The 14,016-nt window shown below is 38.6% G+C and overlaps 1 protein-coding gene and 2 non-coding genes across 5 annotated transcripts in view; all 3 read right to left on the minus strand.

The window, feature by feature from the left end:
• EIF3A (eukaryotic translation initiation factor 3 subunit A) overlaps positions 1-14,016 on the minus strand; it is a 32,783-nt gene that overhangs the window by 14,221 nt on the left and 4,546 nt on the right. For 2 of the 3 annotated variants that reach the window (XM_059661574.1, XM_059661572.1), the window contains exons 2-14: positions 11,478-11,668; positions 11,188-11,324; positions 10,644-10,807; positions 9,044-9,243; positions 7,723-7,931; positions 5,481-5,652; positions 5,160-5,264; positions 4,670-4,768; positions 3,022-3,138; positions 2,595-2,780; positions 1,432-1,779; positions 950-1,054; positions 756-869 (exon numbers count right to left, since the gene is read on the minus strand). In XM_059661574.1, the coding sequence (XP_059517557.1) occupies positions 756-869; positions 950-1,054; positions 1,432-1,779; positions 2,595-2,780; positions 3,022-3,138; positions 4,670-4,768; positions 5,160-5,264; positions 5,481-5,652; positions 7,723-7,931; positions 9,044-9,243; positions 10,644-10,807; positions 11,188-11,324; positions 11,478-11,668 (2,147 nt within the window). Of the gene's footprint in view, positions 1-755; positions 870-949; positions 1,055-1,431; positions 1,780-2,594; positions 2,781-3,021; positions 3,139-4,669; positions 4,769-5,159; positions 5,265-5,480; positions 5,653-7,722; positions 7,932-9,043; positions 9,244-10,643; positions 10,808-11,187; positions 11,326-11,477; positions 11,669-14,016 lie in introns of those variants that run through there. The other variant, XM_059661575.1, reaches the window with a different exon arrangement.
• Positions 3,900-4,027, minus strand: LOC132215034 (small nucleolar RNA SNORA19). The gene has a single exon (XR_009448403.1). It is a non-coding gene; the product is annotated as a small nucleolar RNA SNORA19 (small nucleolar RNA).
• Positions 4,918-5,047, minus strand: LOC132215036 (small nucleolar RNA SNORA19). The gene has a single exon (XR_009448404.1). It is a non-coding gene; the product is annotated as a small nucleolar RNA SNORA19 (small nucleolar RNA).

A 14,016-nucleotide genomic window follows, 5' to 3' on the forward strand; every position in this document is an offset into this window, starting at 1 on the left:
CACACGATGGTGTGTGAATTCTATCTCCATGAAGGTGTTTTTAAAAACTAAACTTTTTAGCCGAAACCGGTTTGGCTCAGTAGATAGAGCGTCGGCCTGCGGACTGAAGGGTCCCGGGTTTGATTCCGGTGAAGGGCATGTACCTTGGTTGCGGGCACATCACCAGTAGGAGGTGTGCAGGAGGCAGCTAATCGATGTTTCTCATTGATGTTTCTAACTCTCTCTCTCTCCCCCTTCCTCTCTGTAAAAAATAAATAAAATATATTTTAAAAAATAAATAAAAAATAAAAAATAAACTTTTCAGCTGTACTTTGTATTTTATAAGTTTCATTTTTTAATCTCACTATAAAAATGTCTATCTGTCCACTAATCTGTTAGTATGCACCCACTAAAGCACACCATTTCTGGCAAAAGAATACAAAACAAATCAGTTTTGCCCTAGCAGGTTTGGCTCAATGGATAGAGCATCGGCCTGCAGACCACAGGGTCCCAGGTTCGATTCCAGTCAAGGGCACATAATTTGGTTGCAGGCTCCTCCCCAGCCCAGGCCCTAGTCAGGGCTGGAACAGGAGGCAACCAATTGATGTGTTTCTCTTATCATTCCCTCTCTTCCACTCTCCCCCAAAATTAATGGAAAATATCCTTTGGTGAGGATTAACAAAATAAATCAATTTTGATATCCTGGTCCCATTAGTGACAGAGGATTTAATTATAGCTTACAGTCTAAAAATATTTCAATTAAATTAAAATCTTACTCTTTCTTCTTCTTGTTGTTCCCACAGATCCATGTCTTTAATTCTCTGTTCTTCATAAGCACTTTTTATTAAAGGGATTTCTTCCAAGCGTTTAGCTCTTTCAAAATAATCAATCTGAATAACATGAAAATATAGTTTTTTAAAAAAAATCTTTTAATCTGACATGTTAAAATTTTACCAGTTCTTTCATTTACCTTCTTTTCTTGATTCTTCAGGCGTTCCTGAAGTTCCTTCTTTTCTTTCTCTAGTTGTTCAACCTGCTTAGCCATGATGAAATCTGGATCCAGTTCTTCAAGATCCTGAAAGGTAATAGAAATGCACAATCATTCATAAGAATGTAAAAGAAATATGGAGCACTGCTTCTAGAATCAAATCCTGAATTACTTTCTATACAGTGGGTAAATTTAAGCAATGTAAAAATGTTTTACAACAGCCACATTTCCACTTGATTATAAGGACAAAAAATATGCATGTATCCAAACTCTGTTTTAACAGTGGTGAAAAACTGTACAGCTATTAAACACAAATGCTTACTTCACAGATTTTAGTTAATAAATCCTGTGTAACAAAATGAGTGAAACCACCAAATAACCCAAAATAAACCAATAAATGATAAAGGACTGTGCTTCTAAGAGATCTGGATAAAACTAAGTTTAATGAGTAACGTGCTACATACTTCAATATCGATATCTTTGAATGCTTTGGCACCCAGTTCTGTTTTCTTGATCTGTTCCAGCCGCTCACGAACAGTCTTCTTTTTGATTTGTTCATGTTCCTGTAAGATACGTTCCTTCTCTCTCTCCTTTGCCTCCTGTCTCAGCCTCTCTTCTTCAGCCTTCCGTACTTTCTGGAGTTCAGCTTCCCTCTGCTCTAATTCTTCTTTCTCACGCTGAATATTCAGACTCTCAAGCCGCTCTTTCCTTTCCTCAATTGTCTGTCGGCGAGCCAGGATACGCTGATGCTCTTTCCGCGAATTTTTAAGGTATGCAGTAACAGCCAACTGATGTTGTTCTTCTTTCTCTTGCTTCAAAAACAAATACATTTAAAAAATTAAGTGACATACCATGGTATTAGGCATCAAAAATTACTAAATAATCCTGAGGCATTACCCTTATGTGTTTACATTTAGTAACAGAAGATGACATTATTCAAACTACAAGCTCTCAGTTCTAAATGCTATGTCGCTACTCCCACAGCAATGACATAGCTGAAAAACCTGTGTTTGCTAGGTCAACTTTTCTCTGTACCAAATCTCCTTTTAAGTGTTCAAGCTGGGGAAGAATACTAACAACACACAAACAAGGAAAAAAACATAGGCATGAAGGCAAAGCCCAATCAATCACAGTACTCCCTATTAGGATCATCATTGTGTGGTCTGTTGTACGCCCACCCAATACTTGTATTATTATGTGTAGTGTATTATTTTACCCAATGGGAGGCATCTGTCTTCTGTACATCTGATAAAGACATTTGATAAAAATACCAAATACAGCCCTGACCGGTTTGGCTCAGTGGAATAGAGCGTCGGCCTGAAGGGTCCCGGGTTCGATTCCAGTCAAGGGCTTGCACTTTGGTTGCGGGCACATCCCCACTGGGGGGTGTGCAGGAGGCAGCTGATATGATGTTTCTCTCTCATCGATGTTTCTAACTCTCTATCCCTCTCCCTTCCTCTCTGTGAAAAATCAATAAAATTTTTTTTTAAAAAAATACCAAATACAACTGAATAGGTAATCTATATTAAATCCCTTCCTTCAGACACCATCTTAAACCTTTTTGTGAAAGACATAGCATAAGGGCCCCTCATAATTTCTGTAGTCTATTTCTCCCGAAGATGCATACCAGTATATGAGCTGGTTTAATGACTTCAAGTGCTTTTGCGAGAACTGAGGACATGGCCGTCAGCTGGTTTCTGATCTGTTCCGAAGGCATGCTTTGCAAGTAAGGGCCAAGTGGAGCATCTTCTCGAGTAGCATAATTCAAATCAGATCCAAAGCTAAGGGTCCGAGAAGTGTGGTCAATACGAACCTTTGAAAAGTAAATATTATCAATAGTTAAGTCTATATGCATATATGAAGTCAAACTTCTGATAAAAAATTTCAACTGAACTTGAGAAAAAAATTAATGAAAGCATGTTGAATACAAAACCTATAAGATTCGCTCAGGAAAGCTTTAAATTAGTGCCAATGTACCAAAAGAAACAAAGGTTATGTGTTTTTAGTCCTCAAAGGCCTTGCCTTCCCCCTCAAAATCCCTTTACAGCACATACCTGCAGGTCACAGTGCCTGGCTGCATCTACAATGGCACGTTCCAGTTGGAAAGCATCAACAAAAGGAACCAGAGAAGTCAAACGAGAAAACTCAATGCTCTGATAAATTTGTGCCACCTGTATAAAAAAACAAAACACAAGGTTACTAAAAATAGCTTATCATTTATTCAGCATTTTTTATATGCAGTCTTACACAATCACTAGAGGACTGGTGCACAGATTCGTGCACAGGTGGGGTCCCTCGGCCTGGCCTGAGCCCTCTTGCAATCCGGGACCCCTTGGGGGATGTTGGAGAGCCAGTTTCGGCCAGATCACTGCAGGCCAGGCCAAGGGACCCCATCAGTGCACAATCTGGGCCAGGAGGGCTCCAGGGCATGTCCGGCTCTTCGTGCCCAGTCCCAATCAGCCGGACTCCAGGAGCACGCTAACCTACCGGTCAGAGTCTACCCCCTGGTGGTCAGTGCACATCATAGCAACTGGTCGAATGGTCAAACAGTTGGACACTTTGCATATTAGGCTTTTATTATATAGGATAGGATGGGAAGTAGAAATTGTGTCCATTTTTCAGAGAAAAGAAGTTGAAGCTCAGAGTAGCTATGTTAACAGTATATTGCTAGATACGACATTCCAATAAAAGGCTCTCAAACCCAAGTCCTGTGTTTTAAACCAGCGGTCGCCAACCTTTCAGACCTCACGGATCACCAGTGGTCCACGGACCGCCGGTTGGCAACTGCTGCTTTAAACCGTCACCTCATACCATTTCAGAAAAGCATCATCTTTTCATAGTCTCATCAAGCAAAACAAAAAAAAACTAACTGGTTACATATTTGCAGATAAAGACCAGCTACCTAATTCATCTGAACACTTTTTACCAAACTGTTTGTCTGAAGGAGACTGGCAGCATTACTACTTAGTTATACTGCTAATTAGCCTTCAACCACTTGTATAGCACATGAGAAATAACGCTACTCACATATACAAGAAAGCAGGTCAATGAAATGTGCGCAAATACTCAAGTGAACATATAATAAAAGCCCCTCCCCCAAATGAAACAAATGAAAGACAAAACAGAAACTTTTAAGCCATATTATGAACTACAATACTCAAACTTAAGAAATCAGACTAAAATATGTTAAAAGACTGATAATACCTAGTGTAAGCAGGAGAAAAGGCTCTCTCATTTACAACTGGTGTGACCCTTAATAGACTCTTTTCAGGAGCTACTAAAGCTTTAAACGTGTGAAGTCTATGACTAATTCTCACAGAAGTATGCAAAGAAAAGTGTAAAATGCTCACTGCAACATTTTTCTAATAGCAATATGCCTAGAAATACAGATTTATATTAATATTCTGAATATATAAGTCATAGTACCCTTGACAATGAAAAGCTTTGTAGGTATCAAACGAAGTAAGTAGACCCTACTAACAGGGGAAAATGTACAAAAACACTGTTCAACAAAGAAAGCAGTTGTAAATTTTGTAAAATTCTTTTTTCATATCAAATAGATAAGACTAATTTTGAACAGGGAATAGAATTTTGGGAGACTTTCACTTCCTATGTCATTCCTAAATTTTTCAGTTTTGCAATCAAAACAATCAAGGAAGGAATTCTAGTTCTTACATAAAACATCCATTTTTTCATTTTTACCTGCTGCAGAAGACGGAGTATGGTGTTGTTTTGCAGCTGTGGGACATACTGTTGCAGCTCTGGTTCCTTTTCAGGTTGGTCCTTAACCCAATTTAGAACCTATAAAAATCCATTAAATTAAAAAAAAAAAAACTTACATTTTCTATGTAACAGATACTAAAACATCTACAGCAGAACCTTTTCAGTTTCCTTAGACAAAAATATCAACACAACACAAAAAATACAGAATGTGTAATGAAGCTATGAATACTTGTCTGAAGGTGACTGACAGCAATGGCTAAGGCAAGCCATGCTGCTAATTTACCTCCACAGGTTTATTTAGCACATCAGAAATATCTTTTCTCTTGACATAAAGAAAAAAGACAATGAAATGTGCACCGACTTCAAACACATAGGATAATACTTCTCTCTTAATAAATAGAAATATATCTAAAACTGCACTAGGACAAGCTATATGATGATATAATCAAACGTAAATGCAAAGGCTTACCTTTGTGACTCTCTCACAGAGTTTTAGGGGGTTAAATTCTACTTCCAGCCAATTGTAAAGGTCTTTCACTTCTGAGACAACATATTGTAGTACATTGAATCTAACCTACATTAAACAAAACAAAAAGTTTAACTGCTAAAGGAAAATTTCCAACTGGAATTGTGAACTGATTAAAAAAAATACAGAATTAGAAATCTGAAAAATGATTAACAAGTAAAACACCAGTATTTAATCATGAATTACAAAACCTGACCATACAGTTTTCTGTTTGAACCATATTTATGTGTGTATATATATATGAATGTTCAAATGTATACCAACCATATCGTTAATAAGGCCAATTCGGGTTGGTGGGGCTTGAAGACCTAGCAGTGTTGCAAGGCGCCGTTGTTTTTCAACTATGATACCATCCATATCCAGAAGTCGAGCAATATCAGTACGTTCAGGGGTAATAGGGATGGAAAGAGTGGCCAAAAGCACTCTAGTAGACATTCTGCAGAACAAAATTACAAATCTGTTAAATCTGTAAATGTTACTTGATAAGCAAAAAGACATTACTTTTTAACCATCTAGTATCATATGCCAGTGACAGACTATGTATATCACCATGTGAATGTGAACTATATTCATAAATATTCGTTAAAGCATAAAATTGTTTATTTATAAACTAGAGGCCCGGTGCACAAAAATTTGTGCACTCGGGGGGGGGGGGGGGGGAGGGGGGGTCCCTCAACCTGGCCTGTGCCCTCTAGCAGTCTGGGACCCCTCGGGAGATAACGACCTGCTGGCTTAGGCCTGCTCCCGGGTGGCAGAAGGCAGGCCCAATCCCTAGGTGCAGCCCCTGGTCGGGCTCAGAGCAGGGCCATTTGGGGAGTTGGGGCGCCGCCCCCTGTCACACTCAAGGCAGGGTCGATGGGGAGGTTGTGGAGCAACCCCCTGTCACGCACAGAGCAGGGCCCATCAGGGGGGTTGGGGCTCTGTACCCTGTCACGCACAGAGCAGGGCCCATCAGGGGGTTGGGGTGCTGCCCTCTATCACCCACAGAGCAGGGCGGATCAGGGGGTTGGGGCGCCGCCACTCTCACACTCAGGGCAGGGCTGATGGGGAGGTTATGGCTCTACCCCGTCACACACATAGCAGGGCCCGTGGGGGGGGGGGGGGAGCTCCCCCCTATCAGGCACAGAGCAGGGTGGATAGGGAGGTTGTGGCCCCGCCCCCTGTCACACACAGAGCCGCAGGGCGATCAGGGGGTTTGGGTGCTGCCCCCTGTCATGCTGATTCCAGTGCCGGGAGGCCTCACGGCTTCGCTGATCCTGGTTCTGGGAGGCATATTACCCTTTTACTATATAGGGTAGAGGCCTGGTGCACGGGTGGGGCCGGCTGGTTTGCCCTGAAGGGTGTTCTGGATCAGGGTGGGGGTCCCCACTGGGGTGCCTGGCCAGTCTGGGTGAGGGGCTGAGGGCTGTTTTCAGGCTGGGGGTGACTGAACTCCCAAACGCTCCTTTTTTCCTTTTTTTTTTTTTTTTTTTTTTTAATTCTGGGCCAGCTTTAGCTTGAGGCTTGGCTCCAGCTCTTAGGCCTCCGGCTGAAAGTAGGTTTCTGGCCTTTGCTTACAATGTTGCGAATCTGCTGGCTGAAGTTGGGCGTATTTGTTACAGAGTTTCTTAAACTGCCCGCTCAGAGGCAGCGGCAGGCAGGGAACGTTGGTTTCCTCCGTCACTGAAGCAACCAAGCCTCATGTTAGTTTCAAGCTGCCTGGCTGCCGGCCGCCATCTTGGCTGACAGTTAATTTGCATATCTCGCTGATTAGCCAATGAAAAGGGTATCGGTCGTACGCCAATTACCATGTTTCTCTTTTATTAGATAGGATGGACCGTACTAAAATGAATACCTTAAGAATAAAAACTTCACCCACTTATTCCTGTCAAATTTGTTCTAAGAATAGGTTTTAAATACTTGTATGTGGATAGAAAGCTTATACCTTAACACTGTCTTTTATATTCCTAATATTCCATTTTTCTCAATTGTACTGTAAGCAGAGTTGGACAAGATAGCTGCTGAAGATCAAGAATACTACCCAAGCCCTAGCTAGTTTGGCTCAGTGGATAGAGCATCAGCCTGTGGACCAAAGGGTCCCAGGTTCGATTCTGGTCAAAGGCACGTACTCGGCTCGGTTGCAGGCTCCTTTCATGCCTGGGCCCTGGTCAGAGTGCATGTAGGAGGCAACCAATCGATGTGTTTCTCACACATCAATATTTCTCTCTGTCTTTCCCTCTCTCTTCCACTGTCTCTGATAATCAATGAAAAAATATCCTAGGATGAGGATTTAAAAAAAAATTTGGTTGTCACAAACTGGAAGGACTGCTACTGGAATCCAGCGTGTAGAGACAAGGAATGCTGCTAAACATCCTAAATGCACAGTCCCCCACCACAAAGAATTATCCAAACCCAAATATCAATAGTGCAGAGGTTGAGAAACCCTAATCTAGAACATACTACCATGTCATTTAATAATAGATATTTGTTTCATAAGGTCAGTTCTATCCAACTATAACATTCTTACCTTTGCATCTCTTCTTGGGTAAGATTCTTTCTCATTTCTCTAGATAGATGGTAAAGACGATGGAGTGTAGATGCATGAAAAAGAGCATTTCCCGATTTCCAAAAGACAGTTGAGACTTTGTTATAGTAATTTGCCATCAATTGAGGTTTAGGTGGTTTTTTAGATAAAGAGAATAGCCCGTGAATATCTTCCACAGCTTTGAATGCTTCCTAAAATTAGGAGTATAAATTAGTCATTGCATTCTAAACCAAACAAAAATCTAATTCAAATCTTATTATGAAACCTAAAGCACAAAACACTTAATAAAAGTGGCAAATAAAATGCTTTCATGTGTGGTTCTTTTTATTCATCTGTAACCTAGTATCTGATATATTTCTGAAAACTGCCATAATTGCAAAAATACAGAGTTCTTAAAACTCTTTAAAGTAGAAAGAGCAGACTTGTTAAGAAAAATGTGTATATCATCACACAACTTGGGGGAGTATATAAAAAAAAAATCTGGAAGAACACAAAACACAATAGAAGTTATTCTGAGTTATAAGATCATATATGAATATTGTCTTTTTTATATTTATCCATATTTTCTATAATGAACACCTTTTCTTGTGTTCTATGTAACTTTTTCTTCCTTAATTCATCAGGTAGTTATTTTAAGGGCGTCCCTACAGAAAAAGGAAGTTATCGTAAGAAAACAGTGGGAAATCAAATCCCATTTTTCACCTGGCTGAAAAATTATTGATTTCTCTGTAATTTCAATTAGATTTGGGGAGATTAAATATATTAAAGTTTCAACTTATGACTACAAAATCATATGAAAATGTCTTTGTAAAATTCTTAAGTGTGAAAAGGCCAAGTAGAGAATGATTCCCAACATGGCTGAGATCTCCAACATAGGATTGATTACTCATCATGTATGCTAAGTCGAAGCAACACCAAGAAATCTAAGAGAAAATCCAGAGCATCACTTCTCTATTCACAGTAAAAGACAAGTTTTGTTTTTTAATTTCTAACCTGACACCACCAATACTTTTGCAAAATACAGTAATATTCTCCTCTAGACTTATTTCATCACGAACCAGTAAAAAGTTCACACATTAAGCAGCACTGAGGACTATTTTATATGGAAAGAAACTGGGTCCAAAAGAAATTACGCGATTTGGTCTAGACTTCATAGCTGGCACCTAGAACCAAAATATTCTGAGATTCCCTGTCCAGAACTCTCCCTACTCCATCAGACAATCTTAAATGTATCACCTACTAAAATTGACCAACAGATATCAAGATAAAGATACTCAGGAAGGGGGGAAATATGGGCTGTTACCTGCCACAACTCCATGCTGATAGCACTGTCCAACTGAACAAGCCTGGTCTCCAAATGCATAGACTGGCTCTCTGGATTATTAAGATTGATTGCTGTACTTTGATTGTGGTGGCGTTGAATCTGAGACAAGTGCATTCTCAAATTGTCACACAGCTTACGGAATTCGGCCTTACGGGTGTATTGGAGGCAGAATTTGAAAGCTATAAGCATAAAAATAAAATATATTAGGTACTTTCCACAATCAACTTAAGTATTGAATAAGTTTTAGTTCATGTATTAAAACTATTTAAGTAAGATTTACCAAAAATCATGTCTTTAGAAGTTATCAGAGTTGTAATTCACTTCATGTGCCCTGACCACGTTTTGGATATAGTCATCAGCATGTCCTAGGACTAAAATATGGTTCTGAGTTTACAAATAGGAATTATTCAAATTTGGGTCTAAGAGGGACTCACCTTTCAAACCCTAAAACAGCAAAAAAAAATTCTAGCCTGAAATACAGACGACACTTGAACAATACAGGTCTGAACTGTGCAGGTTCACTTATATACAGGTTTTTTTCAGTAAGTACTGTAAATTTATTTTCTCTTCATTACAATTTTCTGAACATTTTCTTTTCTCTGGCTTACTTTAGTATAAGAATACAGCATGTAATACTTATATAAAATATGAGTTAATTGATTATGTTATTGGTAAGACTTCTAGCTAACAGTAGGCTATTAGTTATGTTTTTAGGGAGTCAAAAGTTCTATGTAGATTTTCAACTGCATGGGGGGTCAGCACCCCTAACCCTCATGCTGTTCAAATATACAATGAACTTTGTTACCTAACTTGCATAGACAGGAAGCTTTTGTACTAATGAAAACTGTACAAATTGGGACTTGTGGTATAGACGTGCACGTAAACTACTTGCTGTCATTAAAACATTAATATTTCGCCCAGCTGGTATGGTTCAGTAGTTGAGTGTTGTCCTATGAATCGGGAGGTCGCAGTTCCATTCCCAGTCAAGACACATGCCCAGGTTGCAGGCTCGATCCCCAGTCAGGGGCATGCAGGAAGCAGCCAATCGATGATGTTTCTCTCATCCATACTTCTATCTATCCCTCTCCCTTCCTCTCTCTCTAATAATAAAAATAAATAATAATAAAAAAGTTTATTTTTTCAATCACCTGGAAAACTCCAAAATGACTTTAAAAGGTCTTTCAATCATCAATAAAATACATTTCACATAAAATTACCTTAAATAGTAAAACAAATTTCTTAAAAAGTCACTTATTTACTATTCAAATGAGTGCCAATATTTCAATAGGGATAAAAACTATATAAAATTAACAGTTAATCTTTTGCAAAATCTATTCGTTAAGATTTTTTAAAATTATCATTGCTTTTTAGAGAGAGAGAGAGGAAGGAAGTGAAACATTGATATGAGAGCAAAACATGGATCGGCTGCCTCCTATATACCACCCACCAGGATTGAACTTATAATCTGGGCATGTGCCATGATCAGGAATCGAACCATCAACCTTTCAGTGCCCAGGACAAGGGCCTGGGCTACAAATTATATTCTTAAGTCAACTTTTCAAATCAGTTCTTGTTTTACCTTGTTGGGCAATATCATGGTAGAGACGCTCTACTCTAGAATTGTTTCGAAGAAGGTCCAAACACTGTCTGTATGATTCCCACAGGAATTTAACCCATGGAGTTAAAAGTAACCTGTCAGTACGATCCTGAGTGTCTTCGCCACTTACAGCACTTAGGAGAACACTACAAAAACATAAAATATATTGAAAACATTTTTAGACATGGTTTCCCACTTTGCCATGACGAAAACACCAAAACCAATAATCTTTATAAAATAGTACATATTCTTCCTACAACTTTGAACACACTATAAAGCTGTCACATTTAGTGTCCAAGTATTTGAATTCCCAATCCATAGTACAACCATTTAAATTAATACATACCAATCTAAAGGTTGTAATTTTCCACTTTTATGAACTTTAACTAACACGATTCTTTCGGTTACTATACATTTGAAATCTCAAATATTAGCAATCTTTCTAATAAACACCTACTTCAAATCAGGACAGAGACACATGTATAGAAAAACACAGAAAAGCTTATTAGCAGTTTAACCCACATACCTCTCAGGAGTTTGAATATTATCCAGATCTTCTATGTCTAAGACCATCTGCTGGGATTCTTCTTTAGCGGCTTCAGTTTTTTCCTCTGCCAATTTCAAATATGCCCTAACAACATCCTCTAGAGATTTGATGTTCACCTAAGAAAAACCAAAAAAATAAAACTCTCCCCAACAAAACATAAAATATCTTAAAAGCAAATTTTATGACATAGCATATATTTACTTTGAACGGTAAACTCAAAATTACTAAATGCACTTACAAAAAAATATTAAACCCAGCTCTGTTCATACCTGTTGACAAATGTTCTTATACTGGTATAATCCTTCTTTAGCCAAATGGCTCTTTCGAAGATCCACACAAAGTTCCAAGTATTTCAACATGATTGGTTCGTGTATTTTTTGCCATGTTCTATGTTTCTTACTTTTCATAACATCATAAAGAACATCCAAAGCAGGTTGCTTTTTGCCAACCTCAAGAAATTCTGGAAAGGTAATTCAGGAGAATTAAAATCAGTAATATATATTATACAAAAGTCTAAATCTTGCTTTTTAAGTTGGCTGTTTTACTTTCTGAACTCATTACCATCCCTTTTTAGGTCACATTTATTTTTGACTACTAAAGCTATGCCAAAATTACCCAAGGCAAAACCATGAAAACCGGTTACTATCTCAAAATATGGTCTACAATTCCTCTGTACCAAACATATCTTTCTAAATGATTTTAAAGTTCCAGAAACTGAAGTCATGAAGGAAAATAAATCTCCCCAACAAACGGAGAGAAGTATTTTAGTCACCAGTGCTCTGATGTAATCTTTGCTAGTTCCTGCTAAGACTTGAGACAAGAAAAATACATTAAATTTATGTTCCTTTAAGATCAACCGACTATGTCAGTCTATTTCTGGGCTCTCTATTCTGAATATTCTCTACTGATCTATGTATCTAGTCTTTTGCCAATACCTCACTGTCTTGAATCCTATAAAGGAACACATGGTAAGGTCTTAGACCAGATAGTGTGAGTGTCCTAATGCTATTCTTCAACATCGTGTTGGCTAGACTAGGTCTTTTGCCTTTCATATAAACTTTAGAATTAGTTTGTAGATAGCTACAAAATAACTCACTGGGATTTTCAATTGGGATATTCTATACATCGAGTTTGGTAGAACTGACAACTTAAAATTTAGTCTGGCCCTGACCGGTTTGGCTCAGTGGATAGAAGTGTCGGCCTGCGGACTGAAAGGTCCCAGGTTCGATTCCAGTCAAGGGCATGTACCTTGGTTGCGGGCACATCCCCAGTAGGGGGTGTGCAGGAGGCAGCTGATGGATGTTTCTCTCTCATCGATGTTTCTAACTCTCCATCCCTATCCCTTCCTCTCTATAAAAAAAAAATCAATAAAATATATTAAAAAATAAATAAAATTTAGTCTGCCAAAACATGAGCAAAGAGTATGTATGTCTCCACTTATCCCAGTCTAAACACGAGGAAATATTAAGACAGTTTCCCAATTGAGGGACATTCTATAAAATACCAAACCAGTACCCTTCAAAATTATCAAGATCATCAATAAGGAAAGTCTAAGAAACTGTCACAACCAAGTAGCCTAAGGAGACAGGACAACTAAATGTGATGCATCCTGAATGAGATCCTGAAACAGAAAAGGACATTAGAGAAAGCTGAGGAAATATGGAGTATGGCCTTGGTTAATAATAGTCCATCAGTATTTGCTCATTAGTTGTGACAAACATACCATTATACTGATATAAGATATTAATAGAGGAAACTGTGTGTGGTATATATGGGACCTCTGTACTACCTTTGCAATAATTCTGCAAATCTAAAACTTAATTTCTACAATTAGGTTTATTTTTTAAAACTGGGAGGAAAAACATTTTAGAATATAGAGCAAAGAAACACTTTTGAATTTACTGCCAAGCAAAACTGAAGGCATTCTATATTTGGCAATGTTTCAAAATCCAATTCTAATCTCGTGTTCTATGTATATTGCTCATTTTGAAATTCAGCCAAAAGCAAAGGCTCCTCTATCACATTATTTCTGACTAAAGTTGAAATTTATCTTATTTTTCATCATTCTTTGCTTTCTTTTTACACAAACAATAAACTGTGGGGGGGGGGGGGACTCTTTAAGTCACCTGGTTATGTTCGACCTAAATTCATTATGTAATTGCCAAATTTCACAAACAGTATCTTTTCACTGAACACTTGAACAACTTGGGAGCACTAAAACACTAGTTTTACACTATACAGGTACAAAATGTCTTAAAACACTACGTCTTCATTTTTAAAAATCATTGTTTAATTTCCTCCTTAAAAAAAGAAATCTGGCCCTAGCTGGTTTGGCTAAGTGGATAGAGTGTCGGCCTGCAGACTGAAGGGTCCCAGGTTCAATTCAGGTCAAGGGCACATGCCCGGGTTGCGGGCTCAATCCCCAGTAGCAGATTTGCAGGAGGCAGCCAATCAATGATTCCCTCTCATCACTGATGTTTTTCTCTCTCTCCCCCTTCCTCTCTAAAATTAATAAAAAATATATATTAAAAAATTATTAAAAAGAAATCTGCCCAGCTGGTGTGGCCCAGTGTTTGTGCATCCCCCCATGAACCAAGAGGTCACTGGTTCAATTCCCGGTCAGGGCACATGCCTGAGTTGCGGGCTTGATTCCCCAGTGGGGGTGTGTATAGGAGGCAGCGATCATTGGTGTTCCTCTCCCATCCATGTCTCTACATCTCTATCCCTCTCCCTCTTCTCTCTCTAAACAATAAAAACATATTTTTAAAAAATCTTTGCCTTGGCCAGATAGCTCAGTTGGTTTAAGTG

This window comes from Myotis daubentonii, chromosome 13 (genome assembly GCF_963259705.1).
Source record: "Myotis daubentonii chromosome 13, mMyoDau2.1, whole genome shotgun sequence".
Classification (NCBI taxonomy): domain Eukaryota; kingdom Metazoa; phylum Chordata; class Mammalia; order Chiroptera; family Vespertilionidae; genus Myotis; species Myotis daubentonii.